General features: G+C 39.8%; 1 protein-coding gene across 1 annotated transcript in view; it reads left to right on the forward strand.

Annotated features, from left to right (window-relative positions):
- The window catches only part of ablim2 (actin binding LIM protein family, member 2), a 293,837-nt gene that overhangs the window by 188,036 nt on the left and 90,199 nt on the right, over nucleotides 1-15,602 (forward strand). The window contains exons 7-8 of the mRNA XM_059964839.1: nucleotides 3,486-3,573; nucleotides 11,735-11,793. Coding sequence (XP_059820822.1) covers nucleotides 3,486-3,573; nucleotides 11,735-11,793 — 147 coding nt within the window. The remainder of the gene's footprint in view (nucleotides 1-3,485; nucleotides 3,574-11,734; nucleotides 11,794-15,602) is intronic.

The following is a 15,602-nucleotide window of genomic DNA, read 5'->3' on the forward strand; positions in this document are numbered from 1 at the left end:
TTACCATCACTGACCACAATGCCATTAGTTTCAAAGTAAATATGCAAAAAGGTAGGACTGGTCCACAGATTGAGATTCTAAATTGGAGAAAGGCCAATTGTTTTTGGCAAAGATGTACATGGAAGGTGGGAGGCCTTTAAAAACGAATTCTTTTGGAGTACAAAGCTTGTACGTGGGTATCAGAATAAAAGGTAGCGACTGTAACGAACTGTAGCGAACCTTGGCTTTCAAGAGATATTGAGGCCCTGGTTAAGAGAAAAATGGTGTATAGCAAGTATAGGCAAGCAGGAACAAATGAGGTGCTCATGGAGTACAAGAAATGCAAGAGAATGCTTAAGAAAGAAATCAGGAGGGCTAAGAGAAGGCATGAAGTTGCTCTAGCAAACAAGGTGAAGGGAAATCCTAAGGGCTTCTACAGGTATGTTAAGAGCAAAAGAATTTAAAGGAACAAAATTGGTCCTATGGAAGACCAGAATGGTAATCTATGTGTGGAGCCAAAACAGATGGGGGAGATCTTAAATGCATTCTTTGCATCTGTATTTACTTGGGAGACAAATACAGAGTTGTAGAAATAAGGCAAAGTGGCATAAACTTCATGGACCTTGAACAGATAACAGAGGAGGAGTTGTTTGCTACTCTGAGGCAAATCAGGGCGGATAAAACCCCAGGGCTTGACAAGGTGTTTCCTTGGACCTATGGGATACAAGTGCAAAAATTGCTGAGACCTGAGCAAAGGAATTTGAAACATCTTTAGTGACAGGAGAGGTACCAAAGGATTGGGGATAGGCAATGTTGTTCTGCTGCTTTAAAAAAGGCTCTAAACAGAAAGCAGGAAATTATAGGCCAGTGAGCCTGACATCAGTTGTGAGAAAGTTATTGGAAAGTATTCTACGAGACCAGATATATAAGTATTTGGATAGACATGGACTGAGTAAGTATAGTCAGTGTGACTTTGTGTGGGGTAGGTCATGTCTAACCAATTTTATAGAGTTTTTCGAGGAAGTTACCAGGAAAATGGATGAAGGCAAGGCTGTGGATGTTGTCTACATGGACTTTAGTAAGGCATTTGAAAGGTCCCGCATGGGAGGCTGGTCAAGAAAATTCAATCTCTCGGCATACAGAATGAGGTAATAAATTGAACTGGACATTGGTTCTGAGGAAGCCAGAGAGTGGTTGTAGAGGGTTGCCTCTCTGACTGGAAGCCTGTGACTAGTGGAATACCAAAGGGATAGTGCTGGGTTCTTTGTTGTTTGTCATCTATATCAACAATTTGGATAACGAGGTTAACCGCATCAGCAACATTGCGGTTGACACCATTGGGGATATAGTGGACAGTAAAGGAGGCTATTATGACTTGCAGAGGGATTTGTATCACCTGGAAAAATAGGCTGAAAAATTGCCAATGGAATTTAATACTTACAAGTGTGAGGTTTTGCACTTCGGTAGGACCAAGGAGGGTATGTCTTTCACAGTGAACAGTAGGGCACTGAGGAGTGTGGTAGAAAATAGAGATCTGGGAATACAGGTCTATAATTCATTGAAGGTGGCGTCACAGGTAGATGGGGTCGTAAAGATATTTTTTGGCACTTTGGCCTTCATAAAATAAATGTATTGGTACAGAAGATGGGATGTTATGTTGAAGTTGTATAAAATGTTGGTGAGACCTAATTTGGAGTATTGTGTGCAGTTTTGGTCCCCTACTTGCAGGAAAGATGTAAGCAAGGTCGAAAGAGTACAGAGAAAATTTACAAGGATGTTGCTGCATCTGGAGGGTCTGAGTTATAAGGAATGATTGAGTTGTTAGGACTGTATTCTTTAGAACTTAGAAGACTGAGAGAGATTTGATAGAGGTATACAAAATTATGAGGGGTATAGATAGGGTAAACGCGAGCAGGGTTTTTCCACTGGGGTTGGATGGGACTACAACCAGAGGTCATGGCTTAAGGGTGAAAGGTGAGAAGTTTAGGAGAACATGAGGGGAAAGTTCTTCACTCAGAGGGTTGTGAGAGTGTGGAATGAGCTGCCAGCACAAGTACTGCAGATGGGCTTGAATTCAATGTTTAAGAGAAGTTTGGATAGGTACATGGATAGTAGGGATATGGAGGACTATAGTTCTGGTTCAGGTCGATGGGAGTAGGCAGTTTAAGTTATCTCAGCATGTACTAGATGAGCTGAAGGTCCTGTTTCTGTGCTGTACTCTGTATGACACTGCTGGACTCAGCAGCAGAGCAGGTGGTTAGATGTGCTACCTGTTGTCTTGCAGTGAATTTTGCACTGCATTATTAGAGTACAAAAGTCTGAAATGTATTGAATAATATATTGCAGCGACCTGGTTATTTATTCACCCACAAACGAGAAAATCTGCAGATACCGGAAATCTGAGCAGCACACACAAAATGCTGGAGGAACTCAGCAAGCCAGGCAGCTTCTATGAAAAAAAAAGTACAGTCGATGTTTCGGGCTGAAAGCTTTTGGTAGGGCAGTGTTTCTGATCCCTGCTGACAGAAGCAGCAAATTTTACAATTGAAATTAATGACAAGAATTCATAATAATTTCATTTACTTTTTCGGTAAACTTCGGTTGCAACATCATATTGGATTTACAAACAGATATCAGGATATTCAATGTCAAGTAGTTGATCATAGTTAATGCTTCTTGGTAGAAAATTACAGTTTAGTAACCTTATTCTTACATTTTTTTAATGCGAAATATCACTTGACAGCCCTTTGAAAAATTGCTTATGTTTATGTGAATTAGCAGATCAAGTGCTAAGGCAGTTAAATCCTTTTGAGACATGAAAGCAACATGAAGGATTAAATCTAAAATGTATTTAGTATTCATGGATTTTCTTACAGGATTAATTTCTAAATTCTCCACACTGATGAATCATACCCAGTAAAGGATAGTGTTATAGAAACAAAATACCTTTTTTATTAAAGTTATGATGTCTCCATACAGTTTGTTCCTGCCCCAGACGTGTTTGCTTAATTGAGCAAAGGCTGCCTAGCAAAGTCAGAGGGTAAGCACTGTAAACCACTCAGTGTATTTTCCATTAAAGCACAAGTAAAAAGAGTCTCCAAGTAACTTGTGAAATTTCAATGTTTGGAGGTAGTGGATAAAATAGAAAGCTACTGCCTTCTTGGGCCTCCAGACTTACCCCAGAATTAAGATATGACACAGTAGAAAGCAGTACTAGAATTTGTGTGATGACTGGTAGAGGTGCCTTTGGTATGATGTAGAGCACAGAGGAGTTGAGCTTAACACAAATGACATTTTAATTTATATTTATCTTTGGAGACATTTTTGACATGTGGAAGAGGTTGGGAATGAAATATATCTAATGAATCATCACATTTATTCAAACCTGAACAGAAGCTGAAATTATGATAAAATAATTATTTCTGTTAATTAATATGAAAATTGAACCAATCTGCAAAACATTAGTACACTAATAAAATTAGCCATTAACCTCATTTATTTTCTAGGCAGGAGACAAACATTATCATCCAGACTGTGCACGATGTGCCAGGTGCGAGGAGATGTTTGCAGAAGGGGAAGAAATGTATCTGCAAGGTATAAAAACTAATGAATGAACTTTTGACAATCTATATTACTTTTTACTTCACACTTTAATTAGGCTGCTCAATGCAACCTTAGAACTTTGCATTCTGCTCATTTTATAAGCAGAGTTCTGTGACGTTACTCGAAGTTACAGCTTAATGTGATTCACCTTAATGATAAGAATTCAGGCTTATTAATGAAACAATCCTACTTATACAGTAGTTAATATATTTAGATAAAAATCATTGAGCAAAAGAATATTTGATCAAAAGGAGTGAAAGTGATATTAAAAATGAAAACTGGAATTCTGGTCTGCTGGATTAAATGAAAATTTATAAACAGATTCATTTTGCAATGCTGTTTAGTGGATTGCACAACTGGGTCTAGGAGATGTGACATTCAAAGTGATCGCATTAATAGTTTACCTGCTGTTCTTTGGGCAGGGCTTGCTTTTTTTCGGAGATGCCCTCCAGATATTGTGATCTGGATATACTAATTTGGAATTGCTTATTGCTTTGGATTTAAACTTGGGATTGATAGTTCAATATATAGTTCATAAGGACTTAAATGGCTGTGAAGTACCTTTGAATATATTGAGGGCATGGCATGCACAATATGCATGTTCAGAAAAACTAGAAGTTTCAGGGAAGAGCATTTTCAAGATCAAGATGTAGCAGCTATTCTAGTAAAGATAAGGTAGGGTAGATGGAAAATATCTTTGTTGCCAAATTAGATACTTGTGGCTACTGGGACTGGGAAAAAATAAGAAGGAAATTTAAATCACTGAATCGCTTCAAAATTATGTTCAATGTTCATTGGAATTCGGTTAGCATTGGTAAATTTGGAACCTTTGAAGATCTGTAATCTTATCCTTAGTATCTTCATATTGTTTTGCTAGAGAAAGGTTTCTAAATGTTCCTTTGATCCTAACTCATAATGAATTAATAATACCTAATTAACCATCAATCATCAGGCTCTCGACCCAGAGGGGATAACTTCATTCAGCTTAACTTGACTGAACTGTTCCCACAACCTATAGACTGAAATTCACCTGCTAAATGTCCCCAAAGGATGGTAAGAAGACTCCTATGATCCTCTCAGGCATTCTCACAGTCTTTTGTAGGGACTTCTGGTCCAGTGCTTGGCTGCTCTCATACCACTTAAGATGGGAGGCGGAGAGCCTTGCTTGCCTCAATCTCCTGAAGAAGTGGAGACACTACTGTGCCGCCTTGTTCAGGGAGGTGATTTTAAGGACCAGATAATGTCATCCATGGTGTGAACTTGGTGCACTTAACTCTCCATACGGAGGAGACATGTTGCAGAGGGGGATGGTTCATCTGCACCTTTCTGAAGTCCATTATGATTCCCTTGGTCCTCCGCATGTTCAGACTTGTGTTGTTCTTCTCACACCAGTCCACCAGCCACTCCATTTCCTCCCTGTACTGCGACTCATCGTTGTTGTTGATGAGGCCGACCACTGTTGTGTCATCCGCAAATTTGGTTTGAGCTGAATCCTGCGACTCACTCATGTGTCAGCAGTGTGAACAGAGTTGGGCTGAGCACACAGCCCTGGGAAGCGCCAGTGCTCAGCATAACGGGAATAGAGACATTGCTGCCCACAAGGGCTGACTGTGGCCTTTCTGGTAAGTCCAGGATGCAGTTGCAGAGGGAAGTTTTGAGGGCCAGCGAGGACAGTTTCCCCACCAGTTTTTTGGGGGGTGGGGATCTGATAATGTTAAACGCCAAACTGAAGTCTGTGAACAGCATTCTGACATATGGGACTCTTTTTTCCAGGGGGACAGGACAGAACGGAGGGCAGAGACTATTGCATCATCAATGGATCAATTTAAGCAATAAGTGAACTAGGAAGAGTCCAATATAGCTGGGAGAAAGGCTTTAATGTGTTCCATGACCAGCCGCTCAAATAATTTCATAATGATTGATGTTAATGCCAACAGAGGATACTCATTCAGGCAGGTTACTATTGCCTTCTTTGGTACTCGAATGATGGTTGCCACCTTGAAAACTGAGGGGACAGTAGACTGTTCCAAAGAGATGTTGATTATATCAGTCAGCATCTCAGCTGGGCAGCACAGTCTTTCAGAACCTGACCTGGTATATTATTGGGCACTGCAGCTTTGCATGGGTTGAGTCTGGCCAGGGTCTTCCTCACTTCAGCTTCAGCCAGGTGGAGTGTCTGCTCCCCTGGGATGAGAGGTGCCTTCCTCGCCATCACTTTCTTCTGCAAATCAAACCCGGCATAAAAAACAGTCAGCCTGTTGGGGAGTGAGGCATCCCAGTCACTGACGAGCAAGGTAGACTTGTAGTCTGTAATCCTCTGAATTCCCTGTTGCATGCACCTCATATCTCTGGTATCGCAGAAGTAGCTGTATATTCTCTGAGAATGCTCCCTTTTTGCCTTCATGGCAGAGTAGGAAAGCACAGTTCTTGCTTCCCTGAGAACTGTCGGATACGTTTTGTGATAATAACCTCAGTACACTTTTCCGTGGGTGCAGTCAAGATGAAGAGGCTTGCCTGGAGCAATGTGTGGTGGCCCAGAATAGACAGATAGATTGAAGACTTGACTAAGAGCTGTTTGAGATGCCAAAAAGTTCAAAATTCACCCCCACAGGCACCGTTACACCTGTGAGAGTGGCTGTCATCGCTATAGCAAAGGGTACATATTGACTTTGCTGGATGATTCATGGACTCATTCTGATTGCTGATTGCTCTAGATGCCCATTCAAAGTGACTGGAGGTCATTCCAATGAAGTCAACCACCTCAGAAAAGGCTGTTTCAACTCTGAGGACTATCTTCACCATAAATGGCTTACCAGGACAAATTGTGAGTGACAATGGACCACAGTACACATCAAAAGAGTTTAGACTATTCATGAAGAAAAATCGGCATCAAACATTCCAAGTCAGCTGAAAGGTTTATCCAAATCTTTAAGAAATCTTTAAGAAAAGCTATGGACAAGGAGGGCATTTTTCTACAGCACAAGGTGGACAATTTCCTTTCTGTGTATCAAAATTCTGTTCACACGATGACAAATCAAACTCCTGCAATGCTGTTCACAAGCAAGAATCTGAGATCTCACATAGACCTCTTGAAACTAGAACCATGGAGGGAAGTGCAGAATAAACAGTTCAACCAGTTGCCAAGTGAATCAGCAAGAAGCTTTGAGATTGGACAGGAAGTCCTAATGTGTGATCACCAAGAAGATATATGGACACCTGCTAGAATAGCTACAAGAACTGGACCACTGATGTACACAGTGGGTGTTGGAGATCATACATGGAGACATCATGTGGACTGAGTACCAGATGCTCAACTGAAGAACACACCTGAGTCGACTGCATCCAGCAAGATGGATACATTACTGCTGCTGGACTTACCCCTCAGTGGCGATCATGTCACTGACAGCAACATGACCCCTGCAGCAGAGTAAGTTGTCCTTGACAAGACACCAGCCAAACCTGATGCTACTCCACAAGTCCAGAGGTGCTATCTGAAAGAAACAGAGTGCCACTCAAAAGACTGAATCTTTAGTATAGTTTAATTAGTTATGGACCATTATTGTGAAAGCATATTTATTTGAATATGGTTTGTGAAAGGGAAATTGAATGTTTTGTACATATATAGTTTTATGTTACATTAATCTAAAGGGAGAGGAAATGTAATGTATGGATCTATTTCTTTTAGAGCAATGACTCTCCTTAGCCTTGGACTGATAACACCAATGCACATTGATCTGCTCTCTCTCACTACAATGTGAATATACCAGTTAAAGCCATCTCCTGCATGTGTGCTTTTATTTGATTGATATGATACAGTATTCCAAATCATTGATATAGATGACAAACAACAAAGGACCCAACACTAATCCCTGTGGCACATCAGGCCTGCAGTCAGAGAGGCAACCCTCTACTACCACTCTCAGGCTTCTCCCCCAAAAATGAATGTTTAATCTGATTTACTACCTCATCTTGAATGCTGAGCAATTGGATCTTGTTGACCAACTACCTATGTGGTACTTTGTCAAATCCCTTACTAAAGTCCATGTAGACAACATCCACCACCTTGCCTTCATCCAGTTTACTGGTAAATTCCTCAAAAAAATTATTTTGGTTAGACGTGACCTACACACACGCAGTATGCTTAAAGTATACTGACTATACTTAATTAGTTCATGTCTATCCAAATACATATATCCAGACCCTTAGAATACTTTCCAATAACTTTCTCACAACTGATGTCAAACTCATTGGCCTATAATTTCCTGCTTTCTCTTTAGATCCTTTTTTTAAAAAGTGGAACAACATTGATTATCCTCCAATCTATGTTCCCCATTACTACCTCATCAGTAGTGCTCCAATATCAACTCTGACCTTCCTTTTACTCTTTATATAACCAAAAAAACTTCTGGTATCCTGTTTTATTTGCTAGTCATCTTTGCTTTTATATTCTAGTCCTCTTGAGATGATTGCTAACATTGAATTTATCTACCTCAACACAGACTCAACCTGCATACTAACCTTTAGGGAATCCTACACAAGGAGCTCCCAGGTCCCTTTGCACCTCATTCTTTTTGTGTTTTCTCTTAATTTAGAAAATAGTCAACCCTTTCAATTCTTCTACCAAAGTGCATGACCGTACATTTCCCAACACTGTATTCCATCTGCCACTTCTTTGCTCATTTTCCTAATTTGTCTAAGTCCTTCTGTAACCTCAGAACTACCTGCCCTAGCACTCTCTTCATATCATCTGCAAACTTTGCAACAAAGCCCTCAATTCCATCATCCAAAACATTAACATATACCATAAAAAGAATCAGTCCCAATACAGACCCTTGTGGAACACCACCAGCATTAAAAGGCTCCCTTTATACCCAATCTTTGCCTCCTGCCAACCATTGACAGCTTTATCCATGCTAGCATCTTTCCTATAATACCATGGGCTCATAACTTGTTAAGTAGCCTCATGTAAGGCACCTTGTCAAAGGCCTTCTGAAAATCCAAGTACACAACATTAAGCAATGGTCCTTTGTCTATCCTGCTTGTTACTTCTACAATGAATTGTTAGGTAAGATAGTCCCTTGAGGAAACCATGCTGACTGTGACCTGTTTTATCATATGCCTCCAAGTATTCCAAAGCCACATCCTTAACTATGAACAACATCTTCCCAACCACTGAGATCAGACTAATTGGTCTGTAATATCCTTTCTTATGTCTCTCTCCCTTGAAGAGAGGAATGACATTTGAAATTTTTCAGTTTTCTGGAAACCATTCCAGAATCTAGTAATTCTTGAAAGATCATTACTAATGCCTCCACGATCTCCTCAGCTACTCTTTCAAAGCCCTGGGGTGTACACTATCTGGTCCAGGTAACTTACATACCTTAAGACCTTTCAGTTTTCCGAGAACCTTCTCCCTGCATATGGTAACTTCACATTCTTCATGATCCCCTGACACCTGGAATTTCCACCATGTGGATAGTGTCTTCCACAGTGAAGACTGATGCAAAATACTTACAGTTTGTCCACTATTTTCTTATGCCCCATTATTACCTCTCCCACATCATTTTCCAGTGGACCTTCTTAATGACTTTTTAGTTGCCTTCTTTTGGTTTTCAAAAGCTTCCCAATCCTTGGACTTCCCCACAATTCTTTTTTCTCTACTGTATGTCCTCTCTTTGGCTTTTATGTTGGCTTTGACTTCTCTTGTTAGCCACAGTTGTGTCATCTTGCCTTTAGAATTCTTGCTTTTTGGGTTGTATAAATACAGTGCCTTCCAAGTTGCTTCCAGAAATTCCAGCCATTGCTGCTCTGCAAATTTTATTTTCCAGTCAATTCTGGCCAACTCCTCTCTCATGCCTCTGTGATCCCCATTACTCCACTATAATACTAATACTTTAACTGCTCCTCAAATTTCAGGGTGAATTCAATCATCTTATGCTCACTTTTCCCTAAAGGTTCTTTTACCTTAAGCTCTTTAACCAATTCCAGTTTAGTGTGCAATACTCAATCCAGAACAGCTGATCCTCTAGTGGGCTCAACCTCAAGTTGCTCTATAAAGCCATCCTGTAGGCATTCTACAATTTCCCCTTTTTGGGATCCAGTACCAAACTGATTTTCCCAATCCTAACTGCATATTGAAATCCTCCATGACTATTGTAACATTGCCCTTTTGGCATGCATTTTCTTTCTCCTGTTGTAATTTGCACTCCCATTGGGGTCTTTTTACCCTTGAAGTTCCTTAGCTCTATCCATAATGATTCAACAACTTTTGACCCTATGTCACCTTGTTCTAATGATTTGATTTAATTTTTTACCAACTGAGCAATACCTCTTCTACTTTCTTGCCTTTCCTTTCAAAAGAATTGGTTACCTTGGACATTAAGCTACCAGCTGTAATCCCTTCTTAGCCATGATTCAGTGATGCTTACAACATCATACATGACAATCTGTGACGGTGCTTCATCTACCTTATTCTGTACACTGCGCACATTCAAATATAACACCCTCAGTCCTGTATTCACCTTTTTCGATTTTTGTCTACCTTTTACATTGCAACTCCACCTGTTGACTGCAATTTTGCCCTATCATCAGCCTTTCCTTTCAAGGAGTCTCACTATACATTGCCCTTGTTTGTAAACCACGTACCTCATCCTCAGCACTATCATTTTGGTTCCCAGCCCCCTGCCAAATTCGTTTAAACCCTCCTGAACAACTCTCATGAACCTGCCCATTCTTACTCATGTAAATATGGATACAGCCACCATGGGTCTTGCCTGAGATCGCTGGGATCCTGTCAGCCTGAAACACGCTGAAACCGTCCAGCTGGATGACCGCATCTGGTATGGAATCATGAAGTACCTTGTCTCTCACTGATTCAGTCTCAGGCGCAGGTAGTCTAGTTGATTTTCAAATGAATGGATGTTTGCCGGTAAGAATGACAGGAGTGCCAGCATGAAAGGCTTCAATCTAAATCGCTCCTGGATTCCAGCTTGCTTATTTCCTTGAGCATCGCTTTCTGTGGTGCCTTTCCTGGATGTCTGAAGCAGGCAATGGTGTGCACAATAAGCTCAAGCTGCAGTGCTCCTCTGCAGTCCAACAGGTCACTAGCGAGAGGGAATTGCTGTGCACAGTATATTTAATAGTCAGCAGCATCTTCTGATCATAACAAAAATGTAGAGGACATGGGCAAGCTATTACACCCAGAGACGGAGTGGTTACTGTATCTGAACACGCTGCGATCCTCCTCAACAACCTCACACCTTTTATTCACACTTTGAAAGGAAGAATAGCACTTCACCTGTGAAAATTCCCACAGCATTTGCTGACCCTGTGACTCTGTCTCAGAAGTCAATGTCAGATCATCCTTCAAGGTATCAGGAGTACTTGCCTGAGTACTGAAAATTTGTGTTGATCAGTTTCTGGAGTGTTCAAGGACGGCTTCAGAGTGGACTGCATTCCTTCCTATTTCAAAGGGCAGCAAACAGATTGCTGCTGCCTCAGTGGCTATCGACTGGTAGCACTCACATCTACTGTAATGACGTGCTTCTGGAGGATGAGTGTGGCTAGAATTAACTCCTGCCTGAGCAAAGATCTGGACTTGATGCAGTTTGTCTGTTGCAGACACGATCTCACTGGGTCTCCACTCAGCTTTGAGTATCTAGACAACTGCAAATATATGTCAGGTTACTGTTGTGACTGCAATTTGTCATCCAGAATTTCTTTTGTGGAGCTCCCTGATATAGCAGCAGTTTAAGGTATAAATGTGTGCATTGATTGATAATATTTTAGATTTATTACAGGAATGAGACTCATTCTGCTGTTTTGTATTTGCAAAAATGCCAATTGATATAGTCAAAGTTCCAAGAGAGTAGTAACTTGAAATCTTCAACTTTTGAGCATATTTTCACCTTGTGCATTCTTTTGGGTACAACAATAAAACAAGCAATATCTCTCCCTTTCAGTTCACCTGGTTCTCATACACAAAATACATTTGGGGAAACAGGCCAGCCACAACATTCTTCCATAATTTTTATGGTCTATCTGCACAGAGAGATATGAACAGGATAATGGTAAAGTGGATCTTGATATGTTGAGCTTAAATTTAAATTCATACCTTCCTATTTTGTTTATTTTTTGCTTCTACTTGCTACAGGTACTTTAATTTGGCATCCAGTCTGTAAACAAGCTGCTAGGGCAGAAGAGAAGCAAAAAGTAAGTTGAGAGAAATATTGTCACATGTGTAACTAAATAATTGAGTAAAGCACCAATTATTTATATTTTAATAAGTTATTACCATAATAATTAGATTACAACAATCTCAAATAGTCTCAATTGTTCATGATTTTTTAATGTTTATGTTTTATAATGTAGCTACTTAATTTTATTGTTTTTCCAAATTGCAAATGGCTAGATTATAATCCTGCTTTTCTGTGCTGGTACATTAAGCAATATTAAAATTTCTGCTGTATTTATTTTATTGAGATTCTTTAGCATTGAAGTAAAACAAAGTTAAAATTACATTAACAGAACAACTATACATGTGTTACTTTGCATGAATACTGGCAAAAAATAATACACATACATGTCCACAAGTATGTGACTTGTATTTGGTTTCCTAGAGTAACAGAAAATGTGGAAATACTTGATTAGTTGTTTCTAAACCCAGATATGAATAACAAATTTGTCTGAACCCGTTTAACCATGAACTTCCTATTGCTTTAATTGGCCGCAGCCATAGAGTTTGTTCAGTAAGGCCTAAGTGATGAATGTATCAAGTAAAAGTGTTCTAATAGGAACAGAGGAAAAACTATTACCTTTGTTCACAAAGTCATTGACAGGTTAACCATTTCTTAAAAAATAATCATAAAAAGTAAGACAAATCAGTGAACATCTGTTTATATACAAACTGTCTGAAGCATACGATACTCTGGCACATGGACAGGTTCTTACAGCATGTAATATAATTTATGGAGATTAAGTATTTGGAGCAGTGCAATTAGTTCCATGCTGCTTTGACTTGACAAAGGAGCTGGAATGATTGAACAATTTGCAAATCCCCTAGTGCTCAAATTTAAACATTATATCTCAATGCCATTTTTTGTGAAGCATATAAGATGGAAAGAAAGATATTTCTCTGAACGTACCCTAAGACACTTAACTCGTGAATAATGCTTTAAAAAAATCACTAAACTGATTTGATGTGAAATGTGGAAAGGACAGTTTGTGAATTCCATGGCTCCAGAAATTTAGTCATAATTTCAGGGTGCAAACTTCACTAGAACCAAGGAGGTTCCAAAATGTCTGCTTTATTTACAGTTAAACCCTTAATGAATATAAGCAATACAAGAAATGAGGGGTGAGAAATTGAAGATTTATATCATCACTGGAAGCTTCCAGGGACCGTAGACTTGTTTGGTGAGAACACATGCGATGATATTATTTCTGATGATATTACTTCTCATGTGGCACTCATTTTGGAACATTTTTGAGGTCATTTGGACTGCAGCATTTGGATATGATTGTTGTTGGGCTCCTGGGTCAACAAGGTCTTCCCAATGTATTGCTTGTCAGGGATGGCCAACACTGAATTGTTGCGAAGATCCTTCCTTATTTTATAATCTCCGACTCCACACCCACCTCGCAGATCCTTCTAGTACCTCCCAACTATACCCTCCAGACTCTCTGATTCCCTAACCAACTGATCCCATGTTATTCTGATCAACTAGGCCTAAAGACTTTGGAGGCCTGCAATGATGGTATCAATCTTCAATTCCTTCCTCCTCCTTCCCCCACCACCCCACCATTCCTTATCACTTACCTTTTAGAGGAAATTGCTTATGTTATGAAGATTTAAACTTAGCAGGTGTTTGAGAAATTAAAGAGAGAATCAGGAAGGAAGGAAACAAAACTAGAATTTAGAAATATTTGAAGCAAATAAATAGGAAGTGGAAACATAGGCATATAGCATATGGGATCAAAGAACAAAGAGCAAAGTTAACTGCATACTGCATTCCACATTGGAGAGCTGAACTGACAGCACATGGCAATAAATGGTATTCATCTAAATGTCCTTGACAGTAATGTGGGTGGATGGTGACCAAAATTGGCATTTTGACACTTGAGCAGAGCAAATGAAGAGGTAAAAGTGCTGAGGTTGCATTGTTAAATAGAGGTATCATCAAAATGGTGATTATAAAGAGACAATGGTTGGCAGAATACTGCATACGATTATAATCAGTAAGTAGCAGCAGAGGAGGAAAAAAACAATGGAGCTATTTATTAGCCTCTATACAGTGTTAAAATAAGTATAAATTAGAAGTGCATAAAAGTGGGAAAATGAATATCATGAGGTCACTAACATTCATGCAGACTGGGCAAATCAAATGTTGAGTTTGAATTATTTGATAAGTTTTTAACTCAATATGTTGAGGAGCTGATCATGGAACAGACTACTTTAAATCTAGAACTACAATGAGAAAGATCTAATTAATAAAGTTATTGCAAGAGAGCCCAGGAAGGAGTGGTGGATTTCAATCTGAACTCAGGATTTTTGATGTAAGCAAAGGAAATTACGAAGGTATGAGGTTTCATTGAAACTTGAAGGGCCAGTTGGTCTATTCTTGCTCCTATTTCTTGTGTTCCTATATATCTCATTGCCAATACAATATTTGTCTTTCATGGCTCATTCCCCAATCCTAGCCAATCACCAAATATGATCCTAGGACCAACTCTCTCTTCTTTGGCACAAATCATTCTGAATTCACACCCCCTGCCCCCTCCAATTGTAACAAAGGTCAGCCAAAGGTTCTGTCTGTGGAGTTTACGAGTGAGCTTAAGTTAAGCTTAAGCTTAAGTTCACCCTGTGAGCTTACGAGTTCTCCCCAAGTGCTCTGGCTTCCTCCTATACCAAAAGACCTTTTGGTTGTTAGATTACCCCTAGTGTGATAACATTGAGTTAGGATTGTGGGGATTACATGAGGGAAATAGTTTGCAAATAACCGGGTTATAACCGGGTTAATGGAAATGTTCAGAGAGTCAACATAGATCTGGGACCCAAGAGCAAGGAACGAGCCAATGTTTGGCCATTGCTTGGAGCTGGTTCAATGTGGCAGGATCTGTGCCCCAGAGCGAGGAAAAACCTGATGTTTGATCGATTTAAGTGCCAGGTTGAATTGAAAAGATCGGGTGTGGGCCAAATTGAGGTGGCTGGGCCTACCTGGGCCTCAAGAGTGTATTGAAGCAGCAGGGCCCAGGTCTAAGAGGGAGGAACGACCCAAGGTTTAGACCATTAAGCACTGGACCATACAGAAAAGGTCAGGGTGTTGGGACTGGAAGTGAGGGACAGGCCAGTTCAGCTCACTGCTCTGCAAGGTTTACTTGTCTCTGTCCTGAACTGAGCCTGTGGCCTGCAACTAACAGGCTCCTGGATTGGCTGCAGTGATGACTGGCTTTGTTCCTATGGACTCACTTTTGTGAACTTCATTTCTGAATGTTACTTGCTTACCTTTATTGTTTGCACGATTTGTTTTTTTTTTCTTTGCACTTTTTTGATGGTCTTTTTAAATGGCTTCTTGTGGGTTTCTTTGTTTTGTGGCTGTCTGTAAGGAGACAAATCTTAAGGTTGTATATAGTATACATACTTTGATAATAAATCTGCTTTGAAATTTGAAGTGGCATCCTATCTAATGAAATCCAAATTAAAATAATATTTCTTATTTCACATTGCCTAATCCTAATTCTTGACCACAGTTTTGGCATAATTTTTCTTCCCCTTCCACTCCAGCTCATAAAGCATAGGCCTTAATGAGACTAAAACACTGTGATTTTTCAAATGAAACGTCAACAGATCAAGTCTTTTCACTTAGATAACCAGAAGAAAACATGAAGCAGGACTAAGTAGTGGCCATTTGGCCACTTGAGGCTTTTGTATTGTTTATCAAAATAATGGACCATCTACCTTAACACATTCTCCTGCACTATTCTTGTGTCCCTTAATTCTTTTTATATTCAGAAATCTTTCA

This window comes from Hypanus sabinus, chromosome 3 (assembly GCF_030144855.1).
Source record: "Hypanus sabinus isolate sHypSab1 chromosome 3, sHypSab1.hap1, whole genome shotgun sequence".
Classification (NCBI taxonomy): Eukaryota; Metazoa; Chordata; class Chondrichthyes; order Myliobatiformes; family Dasyatidae; genus Hypanus; species Hypanus sabinus.